The sequence below is a fragment of the Daphnia magna genome, linkage group LG3, assembly GCF_020631705.1.
Source record: "Daphnia magna isolate NIES linkage group LG3, ASM2063170v1.1, whole genome shotgun sequence".
Taxonomy (NCBI): domain Eukaryota; kingdom Metazoa; phylum Arthropoda; class Branchiopoda; order Diplostraca; family Daphniidae; genus Daphnia; species Daphnia magna.
Window position 1 is genome coordinate 8366192 of NC_059184.1, and position 26394 is coordinate 8392585.

General features: G+C 41.8%; 2 protein-coding genes, 1 long non-coding RNA gene and 2 pseudogenes across 3 annotated transcripts; 2 read left to right on the plus strand and 3 right to left on the minus strand.

Moving 5' to 3' along the window:
* Positions 1–2143: 2143 nt before the first annotated feature.
* On the minus strand, positions 2144–3260 carry LOC116936029. The gene is made up of 3 exons (XR_004401536.2): positions 3087–3260; positions 2907–3012; positions 2144–2852 (listed from the first exon to the last, which is right to left on the minus strand). It is a non-coding gene; the product is annotated as an uncharacterized LOC116936029 (long non-coding RNA).
* Positions 3261–8350: 5090 nt separating this feature from the next.
* LOC116918640 lies at positions 8351–16431 on the minus strand (annotated as a pseudogene).
* Positions 16432–16588: 157 nt separating this feature from the next.
* On the plus strand, positions 16589–20626 carry LOC116918641 (annotated as a pseudogene).
* A 498-nt stretch (positions 20627–21124) lies between these two features.
* Positions 21125–23203, plus strand: LOC116918183. Its single transcript, XM_032923811.2, has 6 exons — positions 21125–21257; positions 21378–21537; positions 21599–21783; positions 21846–22626; positions 22684–22791; positions 22853–23203. The coding sequence occupies exons 4-6, from the start codon at positions 22266–22268 to the stop codon at positions 23131–23133; spliced, it is 750 nt and encodes a 249-aa protein (XP_032779702.2). The 5' UTR covers positions 21125–21257; positions 21378–21537; positions 21599–21783; positions 21846–22265; the 3' UTR covers positions 23134–23203.
* Positions 23204–24361: 1158 nt separating this feature from the next.
* LOC123470719 (uncharacterized protein K02A2.6-like) lies at positions 24362–26394 on the minus strand. The gene has a single exon (XM_045171312.1). The coding sequence runs from the start codon at positions 26392–26394 to the stop codon at positions 25195–25197; it is 1200 nt and encodes a 399-aa protein (XP_045027247.1). The 3' UTR covers positions 24362–25194.

Below are 26394 nucleotides of genomic sequence, written 5' to 3' on the forward strand. Positions count from 1 at the left end.
TCCGAAGCGGCTGTTGGGCTTTGGTACTATACCGCTAGGTAGGGCTTGGCCCCGTTTCCAATGGGTAGGTATTTGGGTGAATGGATAGGTCTTCTAAGCAAAAAAATTGGATCCAGTGGGTAATGGTTTTTGAGACTTTGTGCCCACTACCTACCCGGTATTCGTGTGGGTAACACAATTTCGAAAACCATTTCCATTACCCGGTTTCAAAAACCGGTAAGCCCTGATTTCCTACCAGATTACCCGGGTATTTCTCTGAAATCAAGTCACGCGCTTTGAATTTCCGCAAAAAATTTCAATTTCAAAAAACAAAAATTTCCACAAAAAAATTTTTTTTTGCTAATGTCCCTTTTAATTTAGCTTGGCGCTTTGCAAGCCGCCATTTTCCAAGATGGTGGTGGTTATACCCGGTTTGCCCATCAAATCCACCCAGCCTACCCATTTTGGTAAATAGGCTACCCGGATCGCCCATAGGCGACCATTTTTGGTGACGATCCGCGGATAACCCGGGTTTTCGAGAACCGGGACCGAGTCCTACCGCTAGGGTGGCATCCGTGACGCACGAGGGTGATTCCAAGTATACTTAGGGCGCATTTTGGCGTCAACTTTTAGTTCAACTTTTCAATGAACTTGTGTTTTTGTGTCAACCGTCCGGTAGATGGCTGAAATAGGTGACCGTTTTGGCGACAACTTCAATGTGAAGTTTAACTGAAACAGTTGAACTTTTTCAACGGTGGTCCAGACCACCGTTGACCTTCAGTTCAACTTCACCCCCTCCTTTCATTCAACTTTTTAGTTCAACTACCATTTTACCGTCAACTTTTACAAAAAAGTTTAACTAAAAAGGTTGAACAAAAGGTTGACGTCAAAATGCGGCCTTAACGCATGGGACCAATTGTTAAGTATACTTAGAATAAAAAGCACCCTCGTGCGTCACGGATGTCAGCCTATTGATATGGGACCAAAGCGCAACAGCCGCTTCAGTCCCACCCCTACTTGTTGAGCGATGAGTTTAGCGGAGAAAAATGAGCGGTGCTCAACTCGTTCTGGCCTTTGAGTTGAGCGGCACTCAACTCGCTCTGGCCTTAAGTTAAGCGGCACTCAACTCATTTATGCGTTGAGTTGAGCGCCATCCAAACAAAAAATTTTGAGCGGACGGCAAGTCTGGGCAGTCGTTTCCAAAAACGGAGTCGTATTCCACTGCATTTATCATTTCAGCTTTTGTTGGCTTGGGTTAACCATAAATTAATCATACGTAATCGTAACGTAGCTTTTCATGGTGTAAGTTAGAGACAGGTTTATTCTAACGTACATCAAGAAACACTTTTGCATTACACACACACACACACACACACACACACACACACACACACACACAACCTAGCTGATTTGATTGGGTGACAGCACGCATATGCCCAGCCATGGACTACTCTATTGTTAAGGACGGGACTTTTTCCCTATCTCGCCTTGTTAAAGGGTGTGGGGTGAACTATTTTCACGAAAAAAATTAAAAAACATCGTTGAATGCAGCTTTAAAAGGCAATTGTAACCATCAATTTTTTTCTTTATAAAACGAATCAGAATCTTTTTTTTTCAAATTTTTTAAATTTTCAGTCATTTTTTCCACAATTCTTCACAATATACACTATTTACTCACGAAAAACACGTTTTTAACTAATCAAGGCATGAGTCTCTTTCGAATTTCAGGGTAATTCAATTGGTTTCCATGAAAAAAGATAAGACTTGGGGATTGTGCATACGACGCGTCAAGGACGTTGCCGTGCGTCAGGGTTGACACCCTAGCGTTGTTGTACCAAAGCGCAACAGCCGCTTCAGTCCCAACCCTACTCACCCGATAAAGGAGTGAAAAACATCTATTAATCATTTTCACCAAGGTGCTTGCTGTGGACTGCACTTTTCTCGATTCTAGGATGTAGATGTAGCTATATATTAAATAACGCCACTGGGTGTCGGCCTTCGAGATTTATGAGGGGCTGCGTGGGCTGAACCATCGAAAAACCTGACGTTTTCCGCTTCTCTCCATGACAGCATAAAAAACAAATGACAAACGACAGCCACCCTCGTTGTTTCTAAATAAAAACAAATTAAAAATTAACAAACCAACCTTTCATCACAAAAAATACCCTATTCCATACAGTTTTACATGGAGAATCCAACTGAAATAAAATTTTACCCAAAAAACGAAAACCCGCGGCACAGGAGGGTCTCTAAATCCACCAACCCGCCACCAACCAATCAGAACCCGACTTTCACGACCGAAATTTGAATTTCAATAAAAAAAATTATATAAAATTAACAAACAAACCTACATATTTAGAAACAACCCATTGGCACGAAGTTGAATGCGGCGAATCAGATAAAAAATAAATGAAAACGAACAACTCCCCTGTTTACGCACAATAATTTTCAGCCAATCAAAACCCGGCTGGAACCCCTGGGGAAACAATAAACATTTTGGGGCCCAATAACCACGGCATAGCCTTCCATCTTTACCAAGGTAAATCTCTCAGGGATCAAGCCCCTTCGTGGCGCCATCGAGATTTTTAATTGTCTTTTCATTCTCTTAATTTTATTCTAGAATACAGGGATAAGAAATAAACTAAGAATGCGTATGAGAAACTCAAACATTTCATTAGAAAAAACTGGAATTTTAGATGCAATATAAGATAATAAATATTGAAAAGGAAGAAAAACAATAAACCTGTTAATAAAGATGGTGGAATTGTACTTTAGAGTGAGCTTAATCTTCTCCTTCATCTTTTCTTTTTCAGCTAACTCGAATTCGGCAATTTTAGCAACGCAATCAACGTGGATATCCGTGAGCCGAATACCTAACAATCTTCATCAAGTTCAGTTTTTTAAATAATTACCAAAGTTTAAATTACCTTGCTTTGATCTGTGTCCATAGGTGTATTAGCAATAAGAATCATTCGTTTTTTTGTGAAGCAGAAACCCAGTGTCAAGGAAGAAATCTGTGAGCATACCTCCTTGCTTTTGAATGATTTGAATAAGTTGAAGGTTTAATGTGTCAGTAAAATCAAGCACAAGAGAAATCTTAAACTTACTTGTCCTTCATTGCGGCCAATACTACCAAGAATGTTGTCCATGCCCTTCAAGTACAAGGCAAATCTTAAACTTACTTAAGTCCTTCATTGCGGCCAATACTATCAAGATGTTGTCCATGCCCTTGGAACCAAGTGTGATTTTCACCAGCTCGCCAACAAAACAGGACAAGTGAGTAATTTATAAAAGGTTGCATGATTGTTGGTTTCCATTCGAGCTTCTCAACGCTGTTTCATAATTGAAATTCATAATTGAAAAATTAAAGATTGAGAGGTGAAATCAGACACAGCCTCAGATATCATGAAATAGCCTAGTGAATTGACTGATTGAGCTCATACACAGCGTAAGATATAAATGAAATGAAATTATATATAGTCTCGTCTATTTTTTTTTTGACTAATTGAGCCTGACGTTTCACAAGCAGAAGAGCTAAAAAAAAATAATACTGTCGTCTGCTTGTGAATCGAGCTAAATTCAATCAGGGTGTTTTTTTATGAAACAAATATCTCGCGAATAGAGCAGTAAAACATCCTACGTTGCACGTTCTCCACAAATGCGAAAATCTCATTTGTCCAAGTTGGTCTGCTGCGGCTGCAGCGTCTTATGGAGAAACCAACTTCTTCATGTTAAAAAATAAGTTTTCATAAATATAATTAAGATTTTCCCCCTTTTCTTCCTGAGCGGTGGTACCCTATTCATTTTTCATTTCCCAATTTTTTTTTCTAGCCCTAGTTCTATCTGGCTTATTTTTATTTAGCTATTGTTTGTGAATGGTTTGTTGTTCATCCCCTTGTAGCAGACGAATTTCTGGTAGCAAACGAAATTCTTGGGCTAAAAGAGACGAGCAAATTACAAATAAAAATAAAATAAAAATAAAGTAGATAGAACTGGAGCTAGAAAAAAAAATTAGGAAATGAAAAGATGAATAGGGTACCCACTGCTAGGAAGAGAAGGGGGAAATCTAAATTATAGTTATGAAAACTTAATTTTTAACGTGAAGAAGATGGTTTCTCCATAAGACGCTGCAGCCGCAGCAGACCAACTTGGACACAAATGAGATTTTCGCATTTGTGGAAAACGCGCAACGCAGGATGTTTTACTGCTCTATAGGGAATATGACGTCTCCAATTATTACATATGCATGAAAGGGAAAGTTTTTCTTTCAATTAGAAGCAATTGCAGTTTCTAATTTTAGAAGCGAACTTTTTCCCATCATTTCGAAGTTTTCCCTTTTTTCTCCTTTTTGCTCCCAATCTCCCCGTTAATTTCGTTAATACTTTAAAAAATTAGTTATTATACATGTAAAAAACAATTCTACGTCAAATGAGATAGGTCGCGTCGTGATCGGAGCATCACGAGAGCGTCAAAGTCTGAAAAATCGTTTTCATCACCCGCCGCCCCATTCCCCAGGGACCTCTCAGGTTAATAGTATTTGGGTCGCATTCTGAAGAAATGTCTTTCGGTTAAACGGCGGTATACCTTCGGCTTTTTAAAATAAGAATTTTAAAAATGTCTCAGGGATCAAGCCCCTTCGTGGCGCCTTCGAGATTTTTAATTGTCTTTTCATTCTCTTAATTTAAAAAAATGAAATTTTTGAGAAAAACGATAAAGAATGTGTTGTTTGAAAGTGAATTTGAAAGTGAATAAACTTTCAGTTGGCTTAGTTATTATTAAGATTTCAATTTTTGAAATGTATGAATTGAGTCATATGAATTTTTCACGTGGCGTCATCAACGGGAGAAATAACGTTGCACATTCTTCTTCTTGTTGATTCTCAGTTGGTGCGTTTATTCTTACGAATTCTCTGTGGAGATGATAATAAAGGCTGGTGCTGGTTGATTGGTAATAACTAGCCATTGATGTAATAAAGTAATTACAAGAAAAATTATGAAACCATGATTGTAATTAGAAATGCTTAATATTTTACCTGAATTTCAATGGGATATTCAACAATTCATCTCTATCTGCATCCGGAATTAACAAGCGGTCTAGTTCTTTAATGGATATGGAAAAGTAACGATTGAAAATGTTAAAATTTGCCTAAAAAGTGGTATAGTAGAAATTATATATATTTTTTTAATGAGTTGACATTGCGATGTTTACGAAAGAAGGGACAACGTTTCGTTTATTGAGCACTACTAAAATTTATTTAAAAAATAGTTATCAAGGTTTATTGAAATTGCCAAATTTAAGGAGTTTTTTCATAATTCAATTTAAAAAAATGGAGTTTACAATTCTTCGAATTTTTTAGAATTGAAAGACGGGAGGGCACTTCCCTAGCAAGACAAGTTTTCTCTAATCCAAAAACGATTAATACAGGGTTGTAGATCTTTTTACGCTGATCATTTTCAATATAGGGTTTAGGGTGTGCAAATGAGCGTGAGTGTCCGTAAAACGCGTACAAAGTTTCGAGTTTTACGGAACTGACGCGCTGCCCGAGCCGGCCAGAAGGGGGGTCGGGCGGGGGGGATTGCGCGTACCCATGGGAGAGGGGACAGTGAAGGGGGTTTACCTGAGCCACACCATACGGCCCCATGTTTTCCCATTGCATCGCATGTCAACGGTGGTGTAATGGTTAGCCGGTTAGCCGGTGATGCGAAAGGTCCGATGTTCGAATCTCGATCAAATCGGTTAGGAAATCTAATCTTTTTGAAAAATTGAAATTGTTAAAAATATTCCGTAGTTGATGGAAGTTGAAGATCGGTGGTAAATCTTCACGACCGCGACAAGATCGTGATGACTGTGGAGAGGACAAGGGGAGAAGATAGAAACGACCCAGAGCTTCCAAATGAGTATAATGTCACATTTTTAAAATGTACCTAACAGAAAGAAAGCTTTCGAATTCGCTCGGCATCCCAAAAGGAGATCATCATTCGATCTTTTCAGTTTATGATTTGCTCGGCGAAAAACAGAAGAAGGATTATAGTTGGACTTGGACTCTGTAAGTCCAGTCATAATCCGCGTAATCCATGATGTCATCAAGTTATAATCTTAATGTATTTAACATAACACCCCTTTCACACTCCCCTCTCCCACGGGAGCTTTTGGCACGCGCAGTCCCCGTCCCCTTAACAGTGAGTCATCAACAAAGAAATTGAGGTACACTTTTACAATGTGACAATATACTCATTTTGTAGCTTAGGTTCATCTGTGTCTTCTTCTATTTTCCCGTCATGACTCATCACGATCCTGCTCGTGCTTGTGAACCATTAGTATTTACCACTGATCCTCAACTTCCATCGAGACCAGGCACTTTTTAAGACTTGCTAACATGTCGACAAAAATATTTACTATGTATTGCGACTCGCTATCCATTAGCCAAAACATTGACTTATGTAGTGAAACATATAGCAGCATGATATAACAGTATTGGATATTGTTGTATTTTTCAATTTTCAATCAATTTTTCCGAAATATTCATCTAGACTTTACCGAGATTCGAACCTCGGATCTTTCGCATCACCGGCTATCCGGCTAACCATTGCACCACCGTTGACATGCGAGGAAATGGGAAAATATGGGGCCGTATGGTGTGGCTCAGGTAAACCCCCCTTCACTGTCCCCTCTCCCATGGGTACGCGCAATCCCCCCCGCCCGACCCCCCTTCTGGCCGGCTTGTGCAGCGCGTCAGTTCCGTAAAACTTGAAACTTTGTACGCGTTTTACGGACACTCCTGCTCATTTGCACACCCTAAACCCTATATTTAAAATGATCAGCGTAAAAAGATCTACAACCCTGTATTAATCGTTTTTGGATTAGAGAAAACTTGTCTTGCTAGGGAAGAGCCAACGTTGATGTAACTTGAAGCGCAAATCGTTTTGATGAATTTAGTTGATTTTGGATGCTCGTATGAATGAGTTGTGTTGTTGTTCAATTGTCATTTCTGTTTTTTGAAATCTTTTATAGTATCGAATTTTCGATTTATTATGGCGGAATCGAATCCTAGTAAAGAGCCCTGTGCAAAAAAATTGAAAATGAGTACAGAGAAGCCATCTTCTGTGAAACTAGCTTTTCAAGCTTCGTTAAACGCTTCTTCTGAATTTAGTGGTATGAAAAAAATCAGTGAATTGACTGTCGATTCTGCAAGGTAATTTGATGTGTATTACTATTGTTGATGTTTCAATGGTTACTTTTATTAATCTTACTACTAGATGTAGCTTTCACGGAAGATTGGTTTTTATCCCTGAGAGATTTTCCTTGGGAAAGATTGAATGCTATCCCGTGGTTATGGGCCCCAAAATGTTTATTGTTTCCCCAGGGGTTCCAGCCGGGTTTTGATTGGTTGTCAATTGGAGGGAATTATCGCGTGTAAACTGGGGAACTTTTCGTTTTTATTTATTTTTTATTCGATTCGCCGTATTAAACTACGTGTCTGGGCAAATTTTCAAGTCTGTTGGTGTTTTTCTTCATTTTATATTTTTATTTATTCGGTCGAAATTCAAATTTTTTAGGTTCCCGCCGGTTTGTGATTGGCGGTAAGGATTTCCTAGTAGCGCTCCCCCTTCACGTTTTAAACCATACCGTCCTTACCGCCAAGTACAGCCACGATTCCGGAGCTGGCCGAAAGGAGCAGCGCAGTCGAATTCGTCTGCTAGAGAGGGGGAGGAGGGAAAATGTCGACTGCTGGGCTTTACGTGGAGTGAGCCATCTCCTTATTTCTCGTCGACGACGTGAACTATTAATAATACTTATGTAATCTATGATAATTTTTTGTAATAGGTTCGTTTTATAAATTAATATTATAAATAAATGCGTTTGAAACTAGTTACGTTTGATTTTTTAGACCAAAACATGTATTACATTAAATAGAATTCCGTTTCAAATCGTCTTCAAATATGTTTGACTGCAAACATTACAAATTATTCTTTTTTTGTTGTTTGGTGGGCTTCTTTGGTCGACTTGAAAATTCTGTTAGAGAAGAACATTATTACTACGAGAACAAATTCCCGAAATATCAAATTTTTGAATTACGCTTAGTATTGGTGGACTGTTGTGTAGACGAAGTGGATAGTTTGGGTGAAGCTGGACGATTTCGATGGTTTACATTCGGTATTGTTTTTCGTGAAATCAGGCGTTTTTGAGGTGAAACTAGATTGATAAATGTTTGTAAAATAAAAAGAATTACAACATAATTGAGGTTTAAATTATTTAAATAGATAGCAACTATGAAAAAGGCTTTAAATTAGAAATGCAAACATTTTTTACTATTATCAGGTTGTGTATTTGTTGACAGCGTAGATGAAGCGGGACGTTTCGATGATTTGGCTCAAGTTTTTTGTTGAGTAGTAAGCGACGTTGGTAGTGGGTCGGTTGGAATGCGTTTCGAATCCCAGTCGCCGTGCGCATTGTATCCCTTCATCCAAGTGACTAGTTTTTGGGACGGTTGTAGTGCGGTGAGAAATTTCAGGTTTCTGCTACTCGGTTGAATGGGCATGATTCGAAGGTCTTCTCCTCGTCGAACGCGAGACACTGCTACGTACAATTCAGGAAAAGTAACTTGTGGCATAAAGGGTCTGTGATTGAGATCAACAATTAATTTTGAGCATGTTTGTCCCTGTATTTTGTGCAGGGTCACGGAGAATCCCAAATCGATGCCGTGTGATGTGGTTTGAAGTTTGATCTTGTTGAGTTTTCCTGGGACCGTGATAGGAAATGTTTTGCTGGTGTGTGTTTGCGAAAGAGGAATGACGACTTCTCCTTCTACTGCTGTTAGACCGATGAAATCGACGGGATTGGCGTTGGTGATTTTGACCAAAATGTGGATGGGATTGTATTGCAGGTGGACGTCTTCCGTATTACCTTCTATCATGGCGGTTAGCATTCGTTGATGATCTTCTTTGGGATCGAGTACTAACGAGTGAAAGGTAACTGGAGTACCGTTGGTTAATCCTCGTTTGGGATTGATGTTAGACATGAGAAAAGTGGGTGCGCCTGCCACGAAAATGCCTTTGAATTGTGGAGACGTGGCGTAAAGATAGTTGGTTTGGTTTTGATTGAGGGCATTAGCTACGATTACGAGGATGGGTTGGAACCAAATGATTCTCGGACAGTTTTGTTTTTTGGCCAGCATGAGCGACTGGTGCTCGTTGATGCGATAGCGTTCTTGATTACTAGTCACTACTATGGGTGCGTTCGTCCAAGTGGGATCGCGATCAATATCGATGCGTGAAATGATTTTCAGTCGGTTGATGGTGTCTATTGATCTTGTTTTGGGGTCGCTTGAGGCGAAGCGCAGTTTATTAAGAAACTCGATGTGATCTGGATCATTTTGGGCTCACATTTGTTGGTTGAGTTCGATTTTTCGGAATTGTGCGAATAAACGCGCGCCCTGCGTATTGGGTCTTGTAGAAGTTGAATTGGCTTTGGCGGGAGCTGTGATGTTGATTGATTTGAGAAGAGATGCGTACAACGATTCTGTTGGAGCGACTGGAGGTAGTTGATTGAAATCTCCCATGATGATAACGGCGACGCCGTCGTAAACTTCGTCGTTCCCCATGATTTGTTTCATCCTGCTTTCGTCTTGAGCGAACATTTCGGGTCCTACGAAAGAAATTTCATCGATGATTTTGCACGCAAGTGTTTCGTGTTGAGCGCGTTCTTGAAAAGTAGTCAATTTGACGTCGTTGAGTTTGGGGAGAAAGATGTGAGTGTCGTGAAAGATAGGAATGGAAGCAAAATTGTGCATTGTTCTTCCGTTTGGCAAGTTACTGGTGGCGATGCCAGTTGGAGCGACGCAAGCAATGGTGAATTTGTGTTTTGTGGCGCTTTCTTGAATGCATTCGGCAAGGAATGATTTTCAAGTGCCGGGTCCTCCGTGTACCAACAGATGAATGGGTGTCGGTTTAGCGAGTTGACCGTCTTTGAACTTTCTTAATTTGTCAAAATAGTCGTTGACCAGATTTCAAATGATTTTTTGATTCGGATTGAGTTGATCTGAAAGTTTTGTTCCTTCAGGGACGTTTTTGCTGGTTGTCCAAGCGCCGGGAAGAATGGTGTCGTCGTTGTCGTCGATACACGGCGGATGAATGATATCTGCTCTTAATTGCATCAAAATATTGCTGATATTGCTGTTGTCTTCATTCGATCGCAGGATCTGATTGGTGGAGAACATCATGTGGGTTGCAGTTCGCTGTTGTTCTGTCGGTTAAAAGAGGCGTCGTAGAGCGAATTCTGCTGCTTGATAATATTCCAAGTGGGAGTGATTGGCTCTCTCTAGTAAATCATCAACGGATGTTTTATCTCGCAAGATATTCATGTTTTCTTGGGCAGCCGTAGCCGCTATCGCTTCTTGAATACGAACTTCGTTTGACAAAAGCGCAGTTCCTTCTTCCGGTTGGAAAGTAGAGCGTAGGGATTCGCTGCCATCTTTGGTGTTCCACACTGTGGCACATTGGCAACGATACTTGCTGGCTGCTGTTCGGTCGTCGCCAGCGATGCGGAGAAAGTGAGCAGCGTTGGTGATCCATTTGCAACGAACTCGATCTAAAAAAGAGAGTAGCTGTTGATTGTTTTCACCGTGATCCGGTGTGTGCATGTGGTGGCAAAGATCGTTCCACATTGTCGAGCCTGGTAACGTTCCGCCATCGCTGGTTTGCGTGCTCCACGGCCGGTAAAGTGTGAGGAAATAATCTGCAAATTTGCGCGCTTGAGCTATCCAAGCTGGTGTCATTTCCGCAGGTTTAGGCGTGGGGGGTTGTGGAGGGGTTTCCTATCAAAACGGGGATTTTCGTTTTTGAGCGGATCCTTTGAACGTGAGTTTCTGTAAATAAAATATAAAAATATAGGTGAGTGTTTTTTTGGTGATGAGAAAAATGTTTTTTTAATCTACCATGTAGCGGATGCGCTGGCAAAAAATTGAATGTGGCGTTGAACGCACGACCTCCGGTGTCCGGCTCATCTTCAAATTTCTCAGTTGGTGCTTTTCCCCAATGTTTGGGAATGACGTCGATAAGAGCAACGTATTCAAAGAGACTTAAGATGCTCAAGTCAGGACCTCGAAAAGCGTAGTGTAGATGTTAAGGTACGGCTACGATTTTCTTGTCGGCGACGTAAATGGTCGCTGTGGAAATCACACCTTCGTCTGACTGTGTTGTTAGTCGATGTTGTTGTTCGGGAGACAATATCATGGAATCTGTTTGACTGAAAAATTCATCAAGCGTTTGTTCAGTTTCGGACTTGTCGTTGATGACAACGATGTCTTCGTGATCTTCAGCTTCTAAAATGTGGTCTATAGGGATTTCTTGGTCATGAGAGGGCACTTGGTCGGTCACGAGTGCTTCATTGTTGAAGGTGTTGTCATCTTCGTCTATAATGATGTCTTCGTTGCTTTGAGTTTCTTTTTCCAATTCATCAATTGACGAGTTGTTTGCGTCAAAATTGTAGAATTCGGCACATGTGTCTTCGTTGGTGATGCGGCATGCCTGGTGATGATGTTTGGCGTAAGCGACGGCGGCTGTAACGTAAGCTACCGAGAAACTATCGGTACACAATTCGGCTGGCATACCTTGAATGGCTACCGCTGCCATTGGAGCGGATATTTCGATGGCTCCGTTGAGTTGGTTGACTATTCGGTTGAGATAGTGCATGCCCGTACGAATGATTGAGCCACTGTCTGCTGCTTTGGATGGATGGAGTTCGATGGTTCTTCTGGCATGATGAAGAAGAGATAATGAATGGGCTAATTCCGCCGGTGGTTTTGTGACATATTTTAGTACGTAGCACAGGGCTGCTTTGGTTTGGGCATCGCTTCCCAAGAGACTAGCGTTGGTGTTGCATCCGACGACGGCCGATTGAACGGGACTATACTCAACGACGAGTCCGTTTCTTCCCACTAGGGCATGGTTAAGTTTTTCTTGGTCTGATGTTGGGAGGTCGTTGAATTCTTGTTGCATTTCTTTCGAAAGAATCAATCTTGCGACGAGCGGATTGTTCTCCACAAAGTGATCTGATCTAATTTGTAGGATTGCAGGTCTTCTGAGGTAGTACATGATCATTCGACTATCGCGTGCTGCTACTGGAATTCTGGAATACTCGCGATGGGTAGTGGTTGTTACCGTCGGTGAAAGAATTGTTTTCAAAACATCGAAAGAAATATCGGGCTTGTTGTTATTCGCTTTCAATGAGACAATTTGTTCCTGACCTGTTTGATTTCTCAAAGGTGCTGGTCTGCCAAATCGGCAACATCTTTTGCCGGTCGTTTTTTTAAAGCACGACGGTCCGTGTTGATGGACGTTGCTCAAATCGACGGTGCATTGGAAATCATCGATGAATAGCGATTTTTGTGTGATGGGGTTGTTACATTTAAACAGTGCCGCATGAGCAGGAGATTCGTTGTGCAGATCTCGCAGTAGATGACGAATATGAATTTGCGGTTGCAGTTGAGCCATGATTATTCAATCGAGGGCGTTTGAGATGTGATGAGCTATCACTGGAATGCCTCCGACGGCTTGAAGCATAGACGGTGTCAAGCCTCCCCAAAAAAGACTATGCATGTGCAGGGAGCCTCGCGCTTGCTCCTCTGTGCATCCGAATGCGGCTATTGGTGCTCCAAATATTCCCGCTTTTCGCTTGGGTAGTGGAATACTTTTCTTTTTTCCCGAGCAGTCTGGTGGCGTTCCGAACAGGTGGCCGAGACGACTTTTGAAATTTTGTAGTACATGTTAGCGGCAAAAGCGGGTCCTTCGGCCAGCAGTATTCTGAGGGCGGGGCTGATGGGGACTGAATGGAATTCTGTTTCTTGGCGACACATAGCTTCGGCAAATCCGTCTTCTGTTGCAGGAAATGTACAGTTGTCTCGCATGTCCAACGTTAAACGAATGTTGAGCATTCCATAAACATCGTCTTGCGATATCGTATTGAAAATACTGGGAGTGCCGTAATAACGCACCATGTTCATCAGATGACCTACTGCACCTGTTCTCTCGGCCGCACTGTAGGGAACTTTTCGGTTGACCAAAGAAATGTGAGGTGTCATTTTTTCCAGGAGGGCTTTGGATTCTGCGGTATTGGGATGATATTTGGCGTGCTCCAGTTTGCCCATGAATGATGGATCTGAGATCATTTCACTGAATTTCGTCATTGATACAGTGTTTGAGAGGACGCTAGCTTTGACGGCTCTAGCTGCCGAGTGACGCTGCAATTGATCGAAGAGCAGAAATTGAAAACGCAAGCATTTGGCAAATTTGCCATGCCACTGATTGTCCACATGATAGACATCTTTTTGTGGTACGCTCCCGGTTCGTCTGAGTCCTTTACCCAAAGGAAACAGACGAGGAAATGCGGAATAAAGAAGATAATCGTTTTGTTCAAATTCGTTTAGAGGTTCCGCACTTTGCTCAATATTGATACATGTGTCTGCTTGTTCGGCTGTTTCTTGAAGGGAGTCAGGTTGCGCTGGAACCTGATCGTTGGCAGCGTCGTCTTGTTCCGTGTTGTGAGCATCAGCTATAGAAGTAGCCTTACCTATTTTTTTGGGGAAAATGTGGTGTTATTTTACTGTTAAAGAGCGTCGTTATTGCTTTGAAATAAATTATACTTTTTAATGCGACAACCGAAGCTGAAGTATCTTGCACTTCAGGGCAACCGGATCTGGTGAGGAAAGACATGGAATAATTAGTTGGGTCGTCGTTTAACTGATCATCGCTATTCACATCGTTGATGGTGTCTGGTGTTTGAGCTTGTTGATGAACAAGTCGATCAATCTGGATTTCGGATTCGTCGCCTACGACGGTGGTTCGTTGAATGAGTTGTTCGGTAATGGATTCTAGAGTCGCATGCATCTCTTCAGATTCATCAATGATGATGTCTCGATAGCGTGAGTTGCACGCTTTCAAAGCTGCCAACCACATGTAGATAACAGCTGAGCGCACTCGTAGCGGTTTGAAAGCGCGGTGAGACTTGTTAGCTACCATCGCCGCCCATTGAAAATCGGAACCGACGAAAGCGATGCTGAGGCTGTCAAAAAAAATTGTCCAAGGCTGGAAAGATTCCTGTGTGGTGTTGAACTCTCGTTTTGCAAAGCTCTGTTTCCAACTGCTAGCCGTACTGGGGAAAAACTATGGCGTGGCCTAATTTGCCGCTTTGACGCTCGGCATGCTGATATCCCGCTAGTTTGATGATCAAGATGAATAATCTCGCCGTAGCAATAACATGTTCTTCTGCCAATGTCAATTTAAGCAAGAAAATGCGGTCAGTGTTGCCGAAATCGATTCCCGCAGCGAGAGATAGAATGGGAATTTTTTTCCCGTGGATGACTGTGTCGTAACATGGGAGACATAACGTTGCACATTCTTCTTCTTGTTGGTTCTCAGTTGCTGCGTTTATTCTTACGAATTCTCTGTGGAGATGATAATAAAGGCTGGTGCTGGTTGATTGGTAATAACTAGTCATTGATCTAATAAAGTAATTATAAGAAAAATTATGAAACGATGTTTATAATAAGAAATGCTTAATATTTTACCTGAATTTCAATGGTATATCCAACAATTCATCTCTATCTGCATCCTAAATTAACAAGCTGTCTAGTTCTTTAATGGATATGGAATGCGATTGATCGTTTCCCATTTCAAAAGCCTTTATACCGCAACTTGCGCAAGCAAACAGTTTAGCTTCGATGTTCCATGATTGCAAGAACTCTTCGACTATGCAACTCATGTCGGCTTCGGTGACGTTTTGGTTGACTTCGTTGATGATGTTGGAAATGAAGGATGGAGGAGGTGCGGCGGGATCTAGATTGGCAGCAGCTTCCCAGTTGTCCATTAACGTGGTCCATATAGCACATTTCTGCCGTCGGATGTCCGAATCATGGCCGAACATCCGTTAGATATCTAAGTACTCAATGGGTAGTTCCAGGGATGTCCATCGGCTAGTCACCTTGGAAGTGCAATGGATGTGCGAAAATTATATTCTTCCTTCCAACAGCCAAGAAGATTCTCAATTGTTTCATTTAAGGATCGGCCTCGAGCCAATCGGGGCGCTTTTTTGCAAATCGGGTTTCTCATTTCGGGCCATCGAGGCGTGGCTCAGGGTGGAATATTCTTCTCCCCGAATTCAATCGGGGTTTTGCAATCAATTGGATTGCAATCAATCGATTCATCATTGCAAAAAAACATTATCGATTGACTGCTTCACCCGATCGATCCGATAACAAACCCGATAATAGCTCGTTCTACCCGTTTGACCCGATTTTTACTCTGAAATCGAAAGAACAGCATTTTTTTAAATTGCGTCGGGGAAACGGGTTAACTTCAAATTTTTCCCCGCACCGCCCCGGTTGAAAAAGTGGCACCTCAATTCAACCCTGAATGCACTTTATCGGTGCGGGGCGGTTAACTCGATTAGAACTAATTGGGGCCGATCACTCGGTTTCATTATTAATTGTCAAAATTTCTTTGTTTCCAAAAGGGAAGAACTTAACCATGTTCCAATTTTTCCCTTGATCGTATTTTTCTTTTGAGTCCAGCATTTAATACGAAACATTGAAAAAATAAAGGAGTAATTATCTATTTGCCGGATGGTTTTTTTTTTATTTATTACAAAAAATGAATAAAATATATATAAGTCGTGAGTTTGTTTGCACAGGCTTTCCGTTTAGCTTACGGGAACCAAGCCACTGGAAACTAACTTACAGAAAATAAATATTATTCGGTATCTAATAATATTCAAAGCAAGTATACTTTTGATAGGATTTTAATTTCAAATAATAAAAAACTACTTTAAACTTAATAAATCATGCTGAACTTTAAAATTCAAAAATTATTTAGTATAAATTGTTTAATTTCAATTTATACACTTTTGGTTTAACCTAAGTTCGACATCATCTTGACTTCTTAAAAATCCTGTATGTGATTTGTTATCGAAAGAGCTCAAGTGTTTTACAACAATTGGATCGTATTGTTCGAAAATGATAAACATCTTATCTATAGTTTGGCACAGTGGAATAATATTCGACTGTGGTGCGGGAGACCCGAGTACGAATCCTGATATACCCTAATGTTTTTTCAAGATTAGAGGTCCAATACATGTCATATTTATAGCCAAATGAAAGCCCGTTCGGATATCCTTAGAATGTCCGACAGCGCTATTAAGGGCGGACAAAACAAAAAAAAATTACATCCATAGGACATCCAAATCGGATATCGGGCTGTCCGGAGGATATCAAAAAGATGTACTCAACATCCGACCCCGATATCTGTCGGACATTCGACGGACTGCCTTGTGTTATGTGGGGGTGGTTTCAGGAAAGCGGCCGAGTCCAGTGTTGGCGACGAGAGTCATCAGGGCTGCCACGATATTTTTTTCCGCATTTTCTATTTGCTCACCGGAAGGAGCATACTTCATGTGGGTAGAAAGTAGTTACACTCCCAATGCAATACTCACTTTAACGGTGTGGAACACTGTATTTAGCTCCTCTCAAGAAGCGATAGCAGCGCCATCGCCAGCATACGGGAGAATACCCGTCACTACCTCAAAAATCTTTTAGCTCCTTCTGAGTGACGACATAAAAATGTCTGCTGCTTCGATTGAATCTAGCGCTTCAGTTCTACGCCAACGTGCTCTTTTTTCTTCGGTGAATCCTCCACGGGGGAATTCACCTATCGATTCGCGAGTATCTGTTCCTGATCAAGATATTTTATCTATTTTGCCTAATAGTGTTCGTAGCAACTCACGCGATCGAGATAGTCGTCCACGTGATGGCCATGCTCGTAACAACTCAACTCAGCGCGATCGGGATAATCGTCCTCGTGATAGCCATGCTCGTAGCAACTCAACTCAGCGCGATCAAGATAATCGTCCGCGTGGTAGCCCGTCCCGATCGCGATCTCGTTCCATCCCGCGTTCGCGTACACGCTCAGCTTCCAGGATTCGGTCTCGCAGCCGTTCGCCAAACGTGGTTGCTGCCGCTGAAAAAACGTTTAACATTTATGCCTCTAAATCCCGTCAGGTTCGTAAGTGGCTAGTTCAAGGCTTACCTAACAGCGAGGCCAAGGCATTGCGTCTTAACTTCAAGCCAGTCTTCGACAGTTCGTTTGATTTATTTTGCCATAAGCTGGATGAGTCCATGGAAAGAAAGTGGCTGAGAGCCAAGAACCTGCCTAAATTGAAAAACTTTCAAGAGACTATGTTGAAGTCAATTCAATATCAGATGATGGACTCAATGCGGCCAATGCTGCATGCTTGGAACCAGATGAGAGTGGACGATCCGTTATTGAACAGTGTAGAATCATCTCTCCGTTTAATGGGCTCTGCATTTGCAAATGTTTCCAAATTGCGACGTGAAAATGTGATTCGCCATGTGGCCCCGTCCATGAAACCATTGCTGAAGGACCCACGGGCATTCTCTTCTCGTGAGTGTGAGCGTTTGTTTGGCTCAAAATTCATAGACGTCATGGTAAAAGAAGTTGATGACGACGCCAAGTTGGCGAAAATCGGACGCGATGGCGGTCCCTCGCACAGCCAGAATGGTGGCAATTCCAATCGGCGCAATGGCGGCCGCAATCAAAGCTCGTACGTCAGCCGTAATAACCAGAGTAGTGGTTTCAACAAAGGCGGGAAGAACGACAAGGGGAATCCCTACTTCAGGCAGACGGCCCAGGGCGCCAACAACAGGTATGTCTGTTCTTCTCATGGTTTCACACCCCCTATTTTTCTGAAAATGTCTTCCGTTCAGTCACATGTTGGGGGTCGTTTGAGCAAATTCGCAGACGCATGGCTCTCTCTTTCTGATGATCAATGGATCTTGTCTACAGTCAATCACGGTTATGCCATTGACTTTGTTAAACCCCCCGTCCAACATTTCACCCCTTCAGGGTGTATTATGTCTAAAGAGAGGGAAATTGTCTGCGACCAGGAAATCACATCTCTACTGGCAAAAGGTGCAATTTGGCCTGTTAATTCTAACTCTACCGACAGTTTCATTTCCAACATGTTTGCCGTTCCAAAGAAATTGGGTGGTTGGCGGCCTATCATTAATTTAAAATGTCTGAATGCATTCATCTCTTACCAGCATTTTAAAATGGAAGGTCTGGATTGCGTCAAATACCTTCTTCAACATAGTGATTGGATGGTAAAACTTGATTTACAGGATGCTTATCTTTTAGTGCCCCTGTCACCCGAGCACTTTAAGTTTCTCCGTTTCTTTTGGAAAGGCAACCTCTATGAGTATCTCTGTCTCGCTGTTGGCCTCTGTTCAGCCCCGCGAGTCTTTACGAAACTTTTAAAACCTGTTGTGGCCTATTTACGCGAGCGTGGCATCCGGTTAATCATTTACCTTGACGATTTGCTTATCTTAAACCAATCTAGGGATGGTCTTCTCGCTGACCTCGAGTTCATTATCAGTCTATTATAATCACTGGGTTTTTTTATTAATTTTAAAAAATCGGTTATTGTGCCTCAACAAATCATTGAGTATCTGGGCATGATGGTTAACTCTCTTAGCCTATCTTTCTCATTGCCCCCGGATAAAGTAAAATCTATTGTAAAACTTTGCAACGACATTATGTCGGATAAGGCTGGGCGAGTAAAATTGCGGGACCTGGCCAAGGTCATGGGAAATTTTTCATGGGCTATCCCCTCAGTCCCCTTTGCTCAAGGCTATTTTAGGAATTTACAAAATTTCTATCTGTCGCAAGCCCATGGAGATTTAAACAAAATAGTTTTTCTCACTGAACCCGCCAAGGCCGATTTGGTTTGGTGGGCATCTCATCTCAAACTTTTTAACGGCAAATCCTTTTTTCCTGATAATCCTAATTTGGTTATTTTTTCTGACGCTTCCCTTACTGGCTGGGGTGCAGTTTGCGATGGCTCTCGGTCTCGGGGACCTTGGACAAAGACCGATGCAGATCGGCATATTAACGAATTGGAGCTTTTAGCTGCATATTTTTCGTTACAAGCATTTGCAAACGCCTCAGAAAGCATTTCTATTCAGTTATTCTTAGATAACTCCACAGCATTCGCTTATATTAATAAGTGTAGGGGTACGCATTCAAGAGCTCTTTCTATCATCGTGGCTCAGATCATTCAATAGTGTGAAGCTCGCAATATTCGCATTTTGGCCTCGCATTTACCGGGAAATTCTAACGTTATTGCAGACGAGGCGTCGAGGACGGCGCCCGACTCGAGCGATTGGATGCTGCTGCAAGACAGGTTCAAACAACTATCGAACATTTGGACTGTACAAATCGACCTCTTTGCGTCGGCCTGGAACGCTCAGCTTCCCAATTTCGTGAGTTTGCTACCGCAACCCAAAGCTTCGGCGATCAACGCATTCGCATTGAATTGACGGAAGTTTCTCGGCTACGCCTTTCCCCCATTTTCTCTCATCCCACGCTGCTTGTCCAAGATAAAGAAAGAGAAGGCGGATCTTGTTCTCGTGGGCCCTCTTTGGCCCTCTCAGCCTTGGTTCCCCCTTCTATTGCAAATGTCGATCGAATTTCCTCGAATTCTAACCTTGCATCGACTCTTGTTACACTCGCCAATGCTAGAGCCACACCCGTTAATTCAGTCAAAGAAATTCCTTCTAGTCGCGTGGAAATTGTCAGGCGACGTTTTGAAAGTAAAGGATTTTCAAAAGAGACTGTCGACCTTCTCATGGAAGGGTTCCGTGAGTCCAAAACAGCTAGTTACTAGTCCGCCTGGAAGAATTGGGTTAATTGGAACCACAAACAGGGTTCGGATCCCTTGTCTTCTTCTTTGATAACCATTCTGCAATTTCTGACAGATTTGGCTAATTCTAATTCCTCATACAGTTCCGTCAATACATCTCGTTCAATGCTTTCCTCCACTCTCGACCCCATTGACGGATACAAAATAGGGGAACACCCTACTGTTGTGCAATTGCTAAAAGGCTGTTCGTAAGCCTCCTAAAGCCAGATATAATTCCCTTTGGGATCCAGAGGTTGTCTTAATTTATTTGGACTCCTTGCCCAATAATTCTGATCTCGGTGCCGCTGTCTTATCTAAAAAGTTAGCCACTTTATTGGCTCTGGCCACTATCTCTCATGTATCTGAAATTATGTCTATTTCCTTTCATTCATTAAGATTTTCCCCAACAGCAGCCAGTTTCTCCCTCACCCAACCGAAGAAGGCGCAGCATTCGGGTCCACTTAAATCATTCGTGCTACCTCGTTTTAAAGGCAAATGTTGCCCGGTGGAGTGCCTTGAGTCTTATGTTGCTATCTCTAGAGAATGGAGAGATCCAGACTCGTCTGCTCTTTTTTTGTCAATTAGAAGACCTCACAAACCAGTCGGTTCCTCTACATTGGGTCGCTGGATCAAGACGTGTTTATCTTACGCTGGTCTAGACCCGTCATCATTTTCTGCCCACTCTACCCGCGGTGCTGCTGCCTCTAAAGCTGTAAAGCAAGGTATCCCGGAGGATACCGTCCTAAAAACAGCTAACTGGTCGAGAGAATCGACATTTAAAAAGTTTTATCATCGCGAGTTAGTTGGTACCACGGTAACGGAAGCAGTGTTAACTCAAATAAGTTCCGAGTTATTGATCTTTGAAGTCACCGTTAAAGTGAGTATTGTATTGGGAGTGTAATTGTTAATTCCACGAGGTCGCGAAGCGACCGAAGTGTAATTTTAATTAGAGGACTAATTAAAATACGAGACTAATTAAAAATCGTTTATCCATTATCCCCATATCCACATTTGAATCACCCAACAAACTAGGGATGATTAATTATTTATAAAGACTGGAGAAGATGCAGAATGTCTTAAAGTGTAGTATTCTAGAACATTTCCTGAATTGGAAAAGTATTACTACCTAGCCTTTTACTTGAATTAATTTTCATGGATAAACTAGGGATGATTAATTATTTATAAAGACTGGAGAAGACGCAGAATGTCTTAAAGTGCAGTATTTTAGAACATTTTCTGAATTGGAAAAGTATTACTAGGGTAAATAAATCAAAAACCCCCTTTTTTCCTATCTCCCCCTGCAATCGAAACCCCTCTGGATTTTTTAAATTTTGCAACGCAGCATCCGAAACTGGTCTATTCGCCGTATTAAACTACGTGTCTGAGCCAACTTGGTCTCCGTCACCTAGGCCAACCCTTTGGCTCTGAGAATTAGGTAAAAGGGTTGGCCTAGGACAACCCTTTTACAAGCCAGCTTTTACATGGGATCACGGAATACAACCGTCTTTTGTTTTCTCGTAGAGACTTTTAAGGTGCACTTTCGTCGTATGATTTGACAGATCCATTTTTTAGCAGTTGATCTCCCTAGCTTATTGTTCACATTTCTGAATCAAAATCTGATCAAAATTCATTATGGAATTTTAAAAGAGTAGGAAAAAAACGATTGTGTGGAAGGAGGAGGAATCGGCTCCCAAAAGATCTAGGAAGAAAGCTCCGGAAAGTGTAATGTCTGAGTCAACAAAAACTAGGATGATAAAGACAACTTATATTGATGGAATTAAGTCAAACCCTCCTCAAAAAGCAACAAGTCAGGTTAGTATGGATTCTATACATCAAATTTATCTCAATTATAACCATCTGCTACACATATTAGGTAACTTGGCTGAAGCTGTTGAAAACCTAAGCGACCAAAGCATCTCAAATTATCTTGAGCCCGTTGCTGGACCTTCATTGTCTGCTGAAGACAACATGGTCGCGCACGACTAAACGATGCGTATTCAATAGCTGCGGCGTCACTTTTTACCCTACGAAGAACGGTACTTATCGTCTATTCGATAGGTAAGTAGATTGCATTACGTATCGATTAGCATTTGAAATCATTTCACAATTTTGAAACATAGTTTGCTGTCAAAATGGAAAAGTTGCATGGTGGAAAAGTGAGTGAAAAAGCAACGACGAAAATAGTGGAAAGAAAGTCGCAAAGTGCCAGTTCACTTCTAAAGTCTAGAGCCCGTCGAGATAGAGGAAACGAGTTTAAAAAATTTAAAAGGTTGAAGCAACCTTTTGCTGGGACAGGGATGGTTAAACTGGGCCATTAAAAATCTCAGACCAACCCAAAAGGTGTTAAGGCCCAGACAAAAACCAAAGCATTGAGCACTGCTCTTCAAGAAGATTGCAATTTTGGGAATGTAAGCAACAGTGAAATAGTTGAAGAACTCTGTGCTAGCACCTTAGTTGAAGAAACAAACGTTGAAGTCTTGACTGGTTCAAGAGACATTCACCAGGAAAGAAGAAATGTCCTAGAGAATGAGGTGCTGACAATGGAATTCTTAAGCAAAGCAGCTGAAACATCCTGCCTGTCTAGTTCACAACATAGAAGAGCACGAAGAAGCTGGAAGCTCAGAATATTGGAACGAGCTGAGGATTGGGAAAATTCAAGGCAAATTTTTTTTAAGCTTTTGTTGCATCTAAAGCATGTCACCAATATTTGCTCTAAATGCTTCATGAAGTTGACATTCTACACCAAATGCAAAAGTTGTTACAACATATATTGCAATGTCTGTGATCAAGAAGAACATTTTGACTCTCCGTTCCATCAACGTTCCCTCTTCTCTGAAAACACTTCACAAATCCTGCTGCCTACTCAGTTTGTTAACTCTGATGGAAGAGTTATAAGTCAAGGTAAACAAAATATTTTATGTTGATTATGGACCTTTTAATTTATCTTGTTGACTTTAGATGTATCTGTGCCTTGTGTGGCACCAACTACGTGCCCTTCATGTTTAAAAACTGGGACTTGTCATGTTCAGCCTGGCTTGAAAAAGATAGCCGTAATTACTACAGAAGGTAATATTCAAGATTTTCTGATGGTATGGGACAGAAAATTTTTAACTCTCCTTTGAAACAGGGCGTTTCGATTTAAATTGGGCTGAATTTAAATGTTCCGTCTGTAAGGAGATCAGAACAGTAACGAATGCAGATTTTGTTGCTTCCGGTTTGTGGCCTGGTTCCCCCAAGATTGGCGGTGAAATAGGACCGAAACGGAATAGGACTGGAAAAATAGGACTGGAAATTTTCAGTCCTATTTCTCCTGTAGAAATAGGACTGGGAGAAATAGGACAACTTTTTAAACACAATTTAAACAATCCTATTTATCCTTTGACCAGTCCTATTTCTCCTTGGATATAAGGTTATTTCTTTTGCCTTTATCTTACATATTTAAGGACAATGAGCCTCCAAACCGGTAGGCGAAATTGAATGTCATGATGAAAAAATTTTCGTTTTTTTGCTGTAACGCATAACTCGGTCTAGCCAATAAAACGAAAAATTTTTCGTCATGAAATGATTTCTTTCAAAATTAATATTTCGTAATTTTTTTTACGGAAATCGAAAGCTCTTGGTGAGAGCTATCGATTGCCATAAAATTTATAATGATTGCACCTTTTGTTTGGATGCAAAAAATTATTCAATTTTTCCACCTTTGGGGGAGGGGGGGTTGAAGTAGATACACACCCAACTTTCCGTACACCGTTCAGGATATTTGCTTCACGTAAACTAATAAACAGTGAGTTTTCGTGATCCTCTTATCACGAGGAACAGGATTACACTTAGAAAAACGTCATTAAACGTAGTTTTATATATGGAATAAGCAAATATGGATGAACCAATCGTGAAAGAGCACGACGGCGGCCATCATTTTTAGGCGCCAGTTTAAATTTCGTCTTTTCCCATTGAAAAGTAAACGAAACGCTGACCGGTGCGCCGTTGGCTAACCAACCACTGCAATCAACACGGGATGACGGCCCATAATGCGGAACGCCCAATTTTCTGTCTATCTTTCATTTTATTATTAGTTTAGATGAAACAAATCGAGGCTACGTCATCTTACGAAATAGAAATTTGTATTCATCATTTATTTGTATATGATTTTAAGTTAAATGGTGGAGGCGATGTGGCTTTGCTGGAATTCATGGGCGAAAATCTGACACGCAATTTGAAAGTGTGGTTTGGTTATATGGAAGCAGAGACCATGTTCCGCTGTGAGGAGTCGATGGATGGGCGTCGTGCCCGACATTTCAGTCTTCCGTTCCGGATGTCAATGGGTCCGTGGACCGACGCAGGTAAATCACTTGTTAATTTCAGCTTTTATTTGATTTTTAATTCGTTTATTAATAATTTGAGTAGTTAAATTTGCAAATCATCAAATATTATCCATTGAAAATAGATACAATTTAGTTGTGGGGGAACCAGGCCACCATCCGGAAGCAACAAAATCTGCATTCGTTACTGATCTGATCTCCTTACAGTCGGAACATTTAAATTCAGCCCAATTTAAATCGAAACGCCCTGTTTCAAATGAGAATTAAAAATTTTCTGTGCCATACCATCAGAAAATCTTGAATCTTACCTTCTGTAGTAATTACGGCTATCTTTTTCAAGCCAGGCTGAACATGACAAGTCCCAGTTTTTAAACATGAAGGGCACGTAGTTGGTGCCACACAAGGCACAGATACTTCTAAAGTCAACAAGATAAATTAAAAGGTCCATAATCAACATAAAATATTTTGTTTACCTTGACTTATAACTCTTCCATCAGAGTTAACAAACTGAGTAGGCAGCAGGATTTGTGAAGTGTTTTCAGAGAAGAGGGAACGTTGATGGAACGGAGAGTCAAAATGTTCTTCTTGATCACAGACATTGCAGTATATGTTGTAAAAACTTTTGCATTTGGTGTACAATGTCAACTTCATGAAGCATTTAGAGCAAATATTGGTGACATATGCTTTAGATGCAACAAAAGCTTAAAAAAAATTTGCCTTGAATTTTCCCAATCCTCAGCTCGTTCCAACATTCTGAGCTTCCAGCTTCTTCGTGCTCTTCTATGTTGTGAACTAGACAGGCAGGATGTTTCAGCTGCTTTGCTTAAGAATTCCATCGTCAGCACCTCATTGTGATGAACTTAGAATGAGAGAATAGGATGCGGCTTGGATTAACGTGTATTGGATACACCTGCGACCAGTGCTCTATGAAGAGCAGACAGAGACTGACGCAGAGGGAAGGGGTTCTCCCCTATATATAGAGCCGACGGGTGTGGTGTTGCCAGATGGCGTCATCACACGCCCCTTTCAATGAGCAAAGATAACGTACATTGTTAACTTTGCTTTTTAAACATGTTAGAGAAAAATAATAACTGGGGACACGCAACACACACATAGCCATGAATAAGTAAACATGAGACTGGGATGGGTGTTATTGTGTCCACTCTGCTGGGAAGAAGTGGCGCCGCGGCTGTTTTTTCCTTGTTGAATGGCGTAACACCGGTGGAATAGCATTTTCTTGTATCGGTGGAGCAGGATTCTCTCGTACCGGTGGCTCGGTTGGTTCCGGTTGCGGCGGTTGAACGACTTCCGGCTGGACTGGTGTAGTAGCTGGTGTAGTAGCTGGTGTAGTAGCTGGAAATACGGGTACGCGAGGGCGAAGAAAACGCCGATTGCGCCGAAAAATCCAACCGGCTGGAGTCTTGATGAGGTAGTCTCGATGATGGCCGACTTCTACGATTACTCCCGGGGTACACCACAGCTTACTGATGGGATGCTGGATCAGGACATGGTTGCCTATGATAAACGGAGCGAGGGGCCACGTATGCTTGTTGTAATGAGCTATTTGCAGCTCCTTGGACCGTCTCGCCCGTTTCTCGAGTACATCGGCTGCTTTTTGCCATTCTGGTGCGAATGAGCGGCGATGAGCTGGTAGACAGTCACGCACCGGACGGTTGAAAATCAACTGTGCTGGACTTGCTCCACCAGATCGCGGCGCGTTTCGGAAAAGCAGGATACTTTTGGCGAATTTCTCTTCGTTAAATGCGCCAGCTGTCCATGATCCACGGATGAGCGTCTTCATTGAGTCGATTTCTGCTTCAGCCCGGCCATTGGATTGAGCATAATATGGTGAAGACATGAGGGAAGTAATCCCCCAATCCGTGAGAAAACGCTGGAACTCTGCTGCACCAAACTGCGGCCCGTTGTCGGACCAAAAGGTGACTGGAGCTCCTACGCTAGAAAAAAAATTACGGATATGGCCAATGACATTGTGTGCTGTTGTTTTTCTGTCACGAAATGCAACCACATGAGGCCAACCACTGAATGAATCCACCATCACTAAAAAATGGCGGCCATTGACTTCGCCTAGATCCGCATGGATTTGTTCAAACGGACGCGTTGCTGGTGGACGGACTCGAAACGGCTCTGGTTGCTGTGAAGGTAGATGTTTTGTACACGTTTCACAATTTCTGGTGGCGTTCACAATGTCGTTATCAATGTTCGGCCAGTATACCGATAAACGGGCTCGTTGACGTGTTTTTGTTGCACCTTGGTGCATCTGCACTAAATCACGCAGGATGTTTGCACGAATAGAATGCGGAATTTCGACACGAGGTCCCATTACAATCAT

What these genes read in the sequence shown, in the direction of transcription:
- LOC116918183 (XM_032923811.2), top strand. Translation starts at nt 22,266, where the DNA reads ATGGAATTCTTAAGCAAAGCAGCTGAAACATCCTGCCTGTCTAGTTCA. An exon ending in TGGAAGAGTTATAAGTCAAG is followed by an intron (nt 22,627 to 22,683) that starts GTAAACAAAATA and finishes TGTTGACTTTAG; the next exon opens with ATGTATCTGTGCCTTGTGTG. An exon ending in AGCCGTAATTACTACAGAAG is followed by an intron (nt 22,792 to 22,852) that starts GTAATATTCAAG and finishes CCTTTGAAACAG; the next exon opens with GGCGTTTCGATTTAAATTGG.
- LOC123470719 (XM_045171312.1), bottom strand. Translation starts at nt 26,394, where the DNA reads ATGATTGTAATGGGACCTCGTGTCGAAATTCCGCATTCTATTCGTGCA.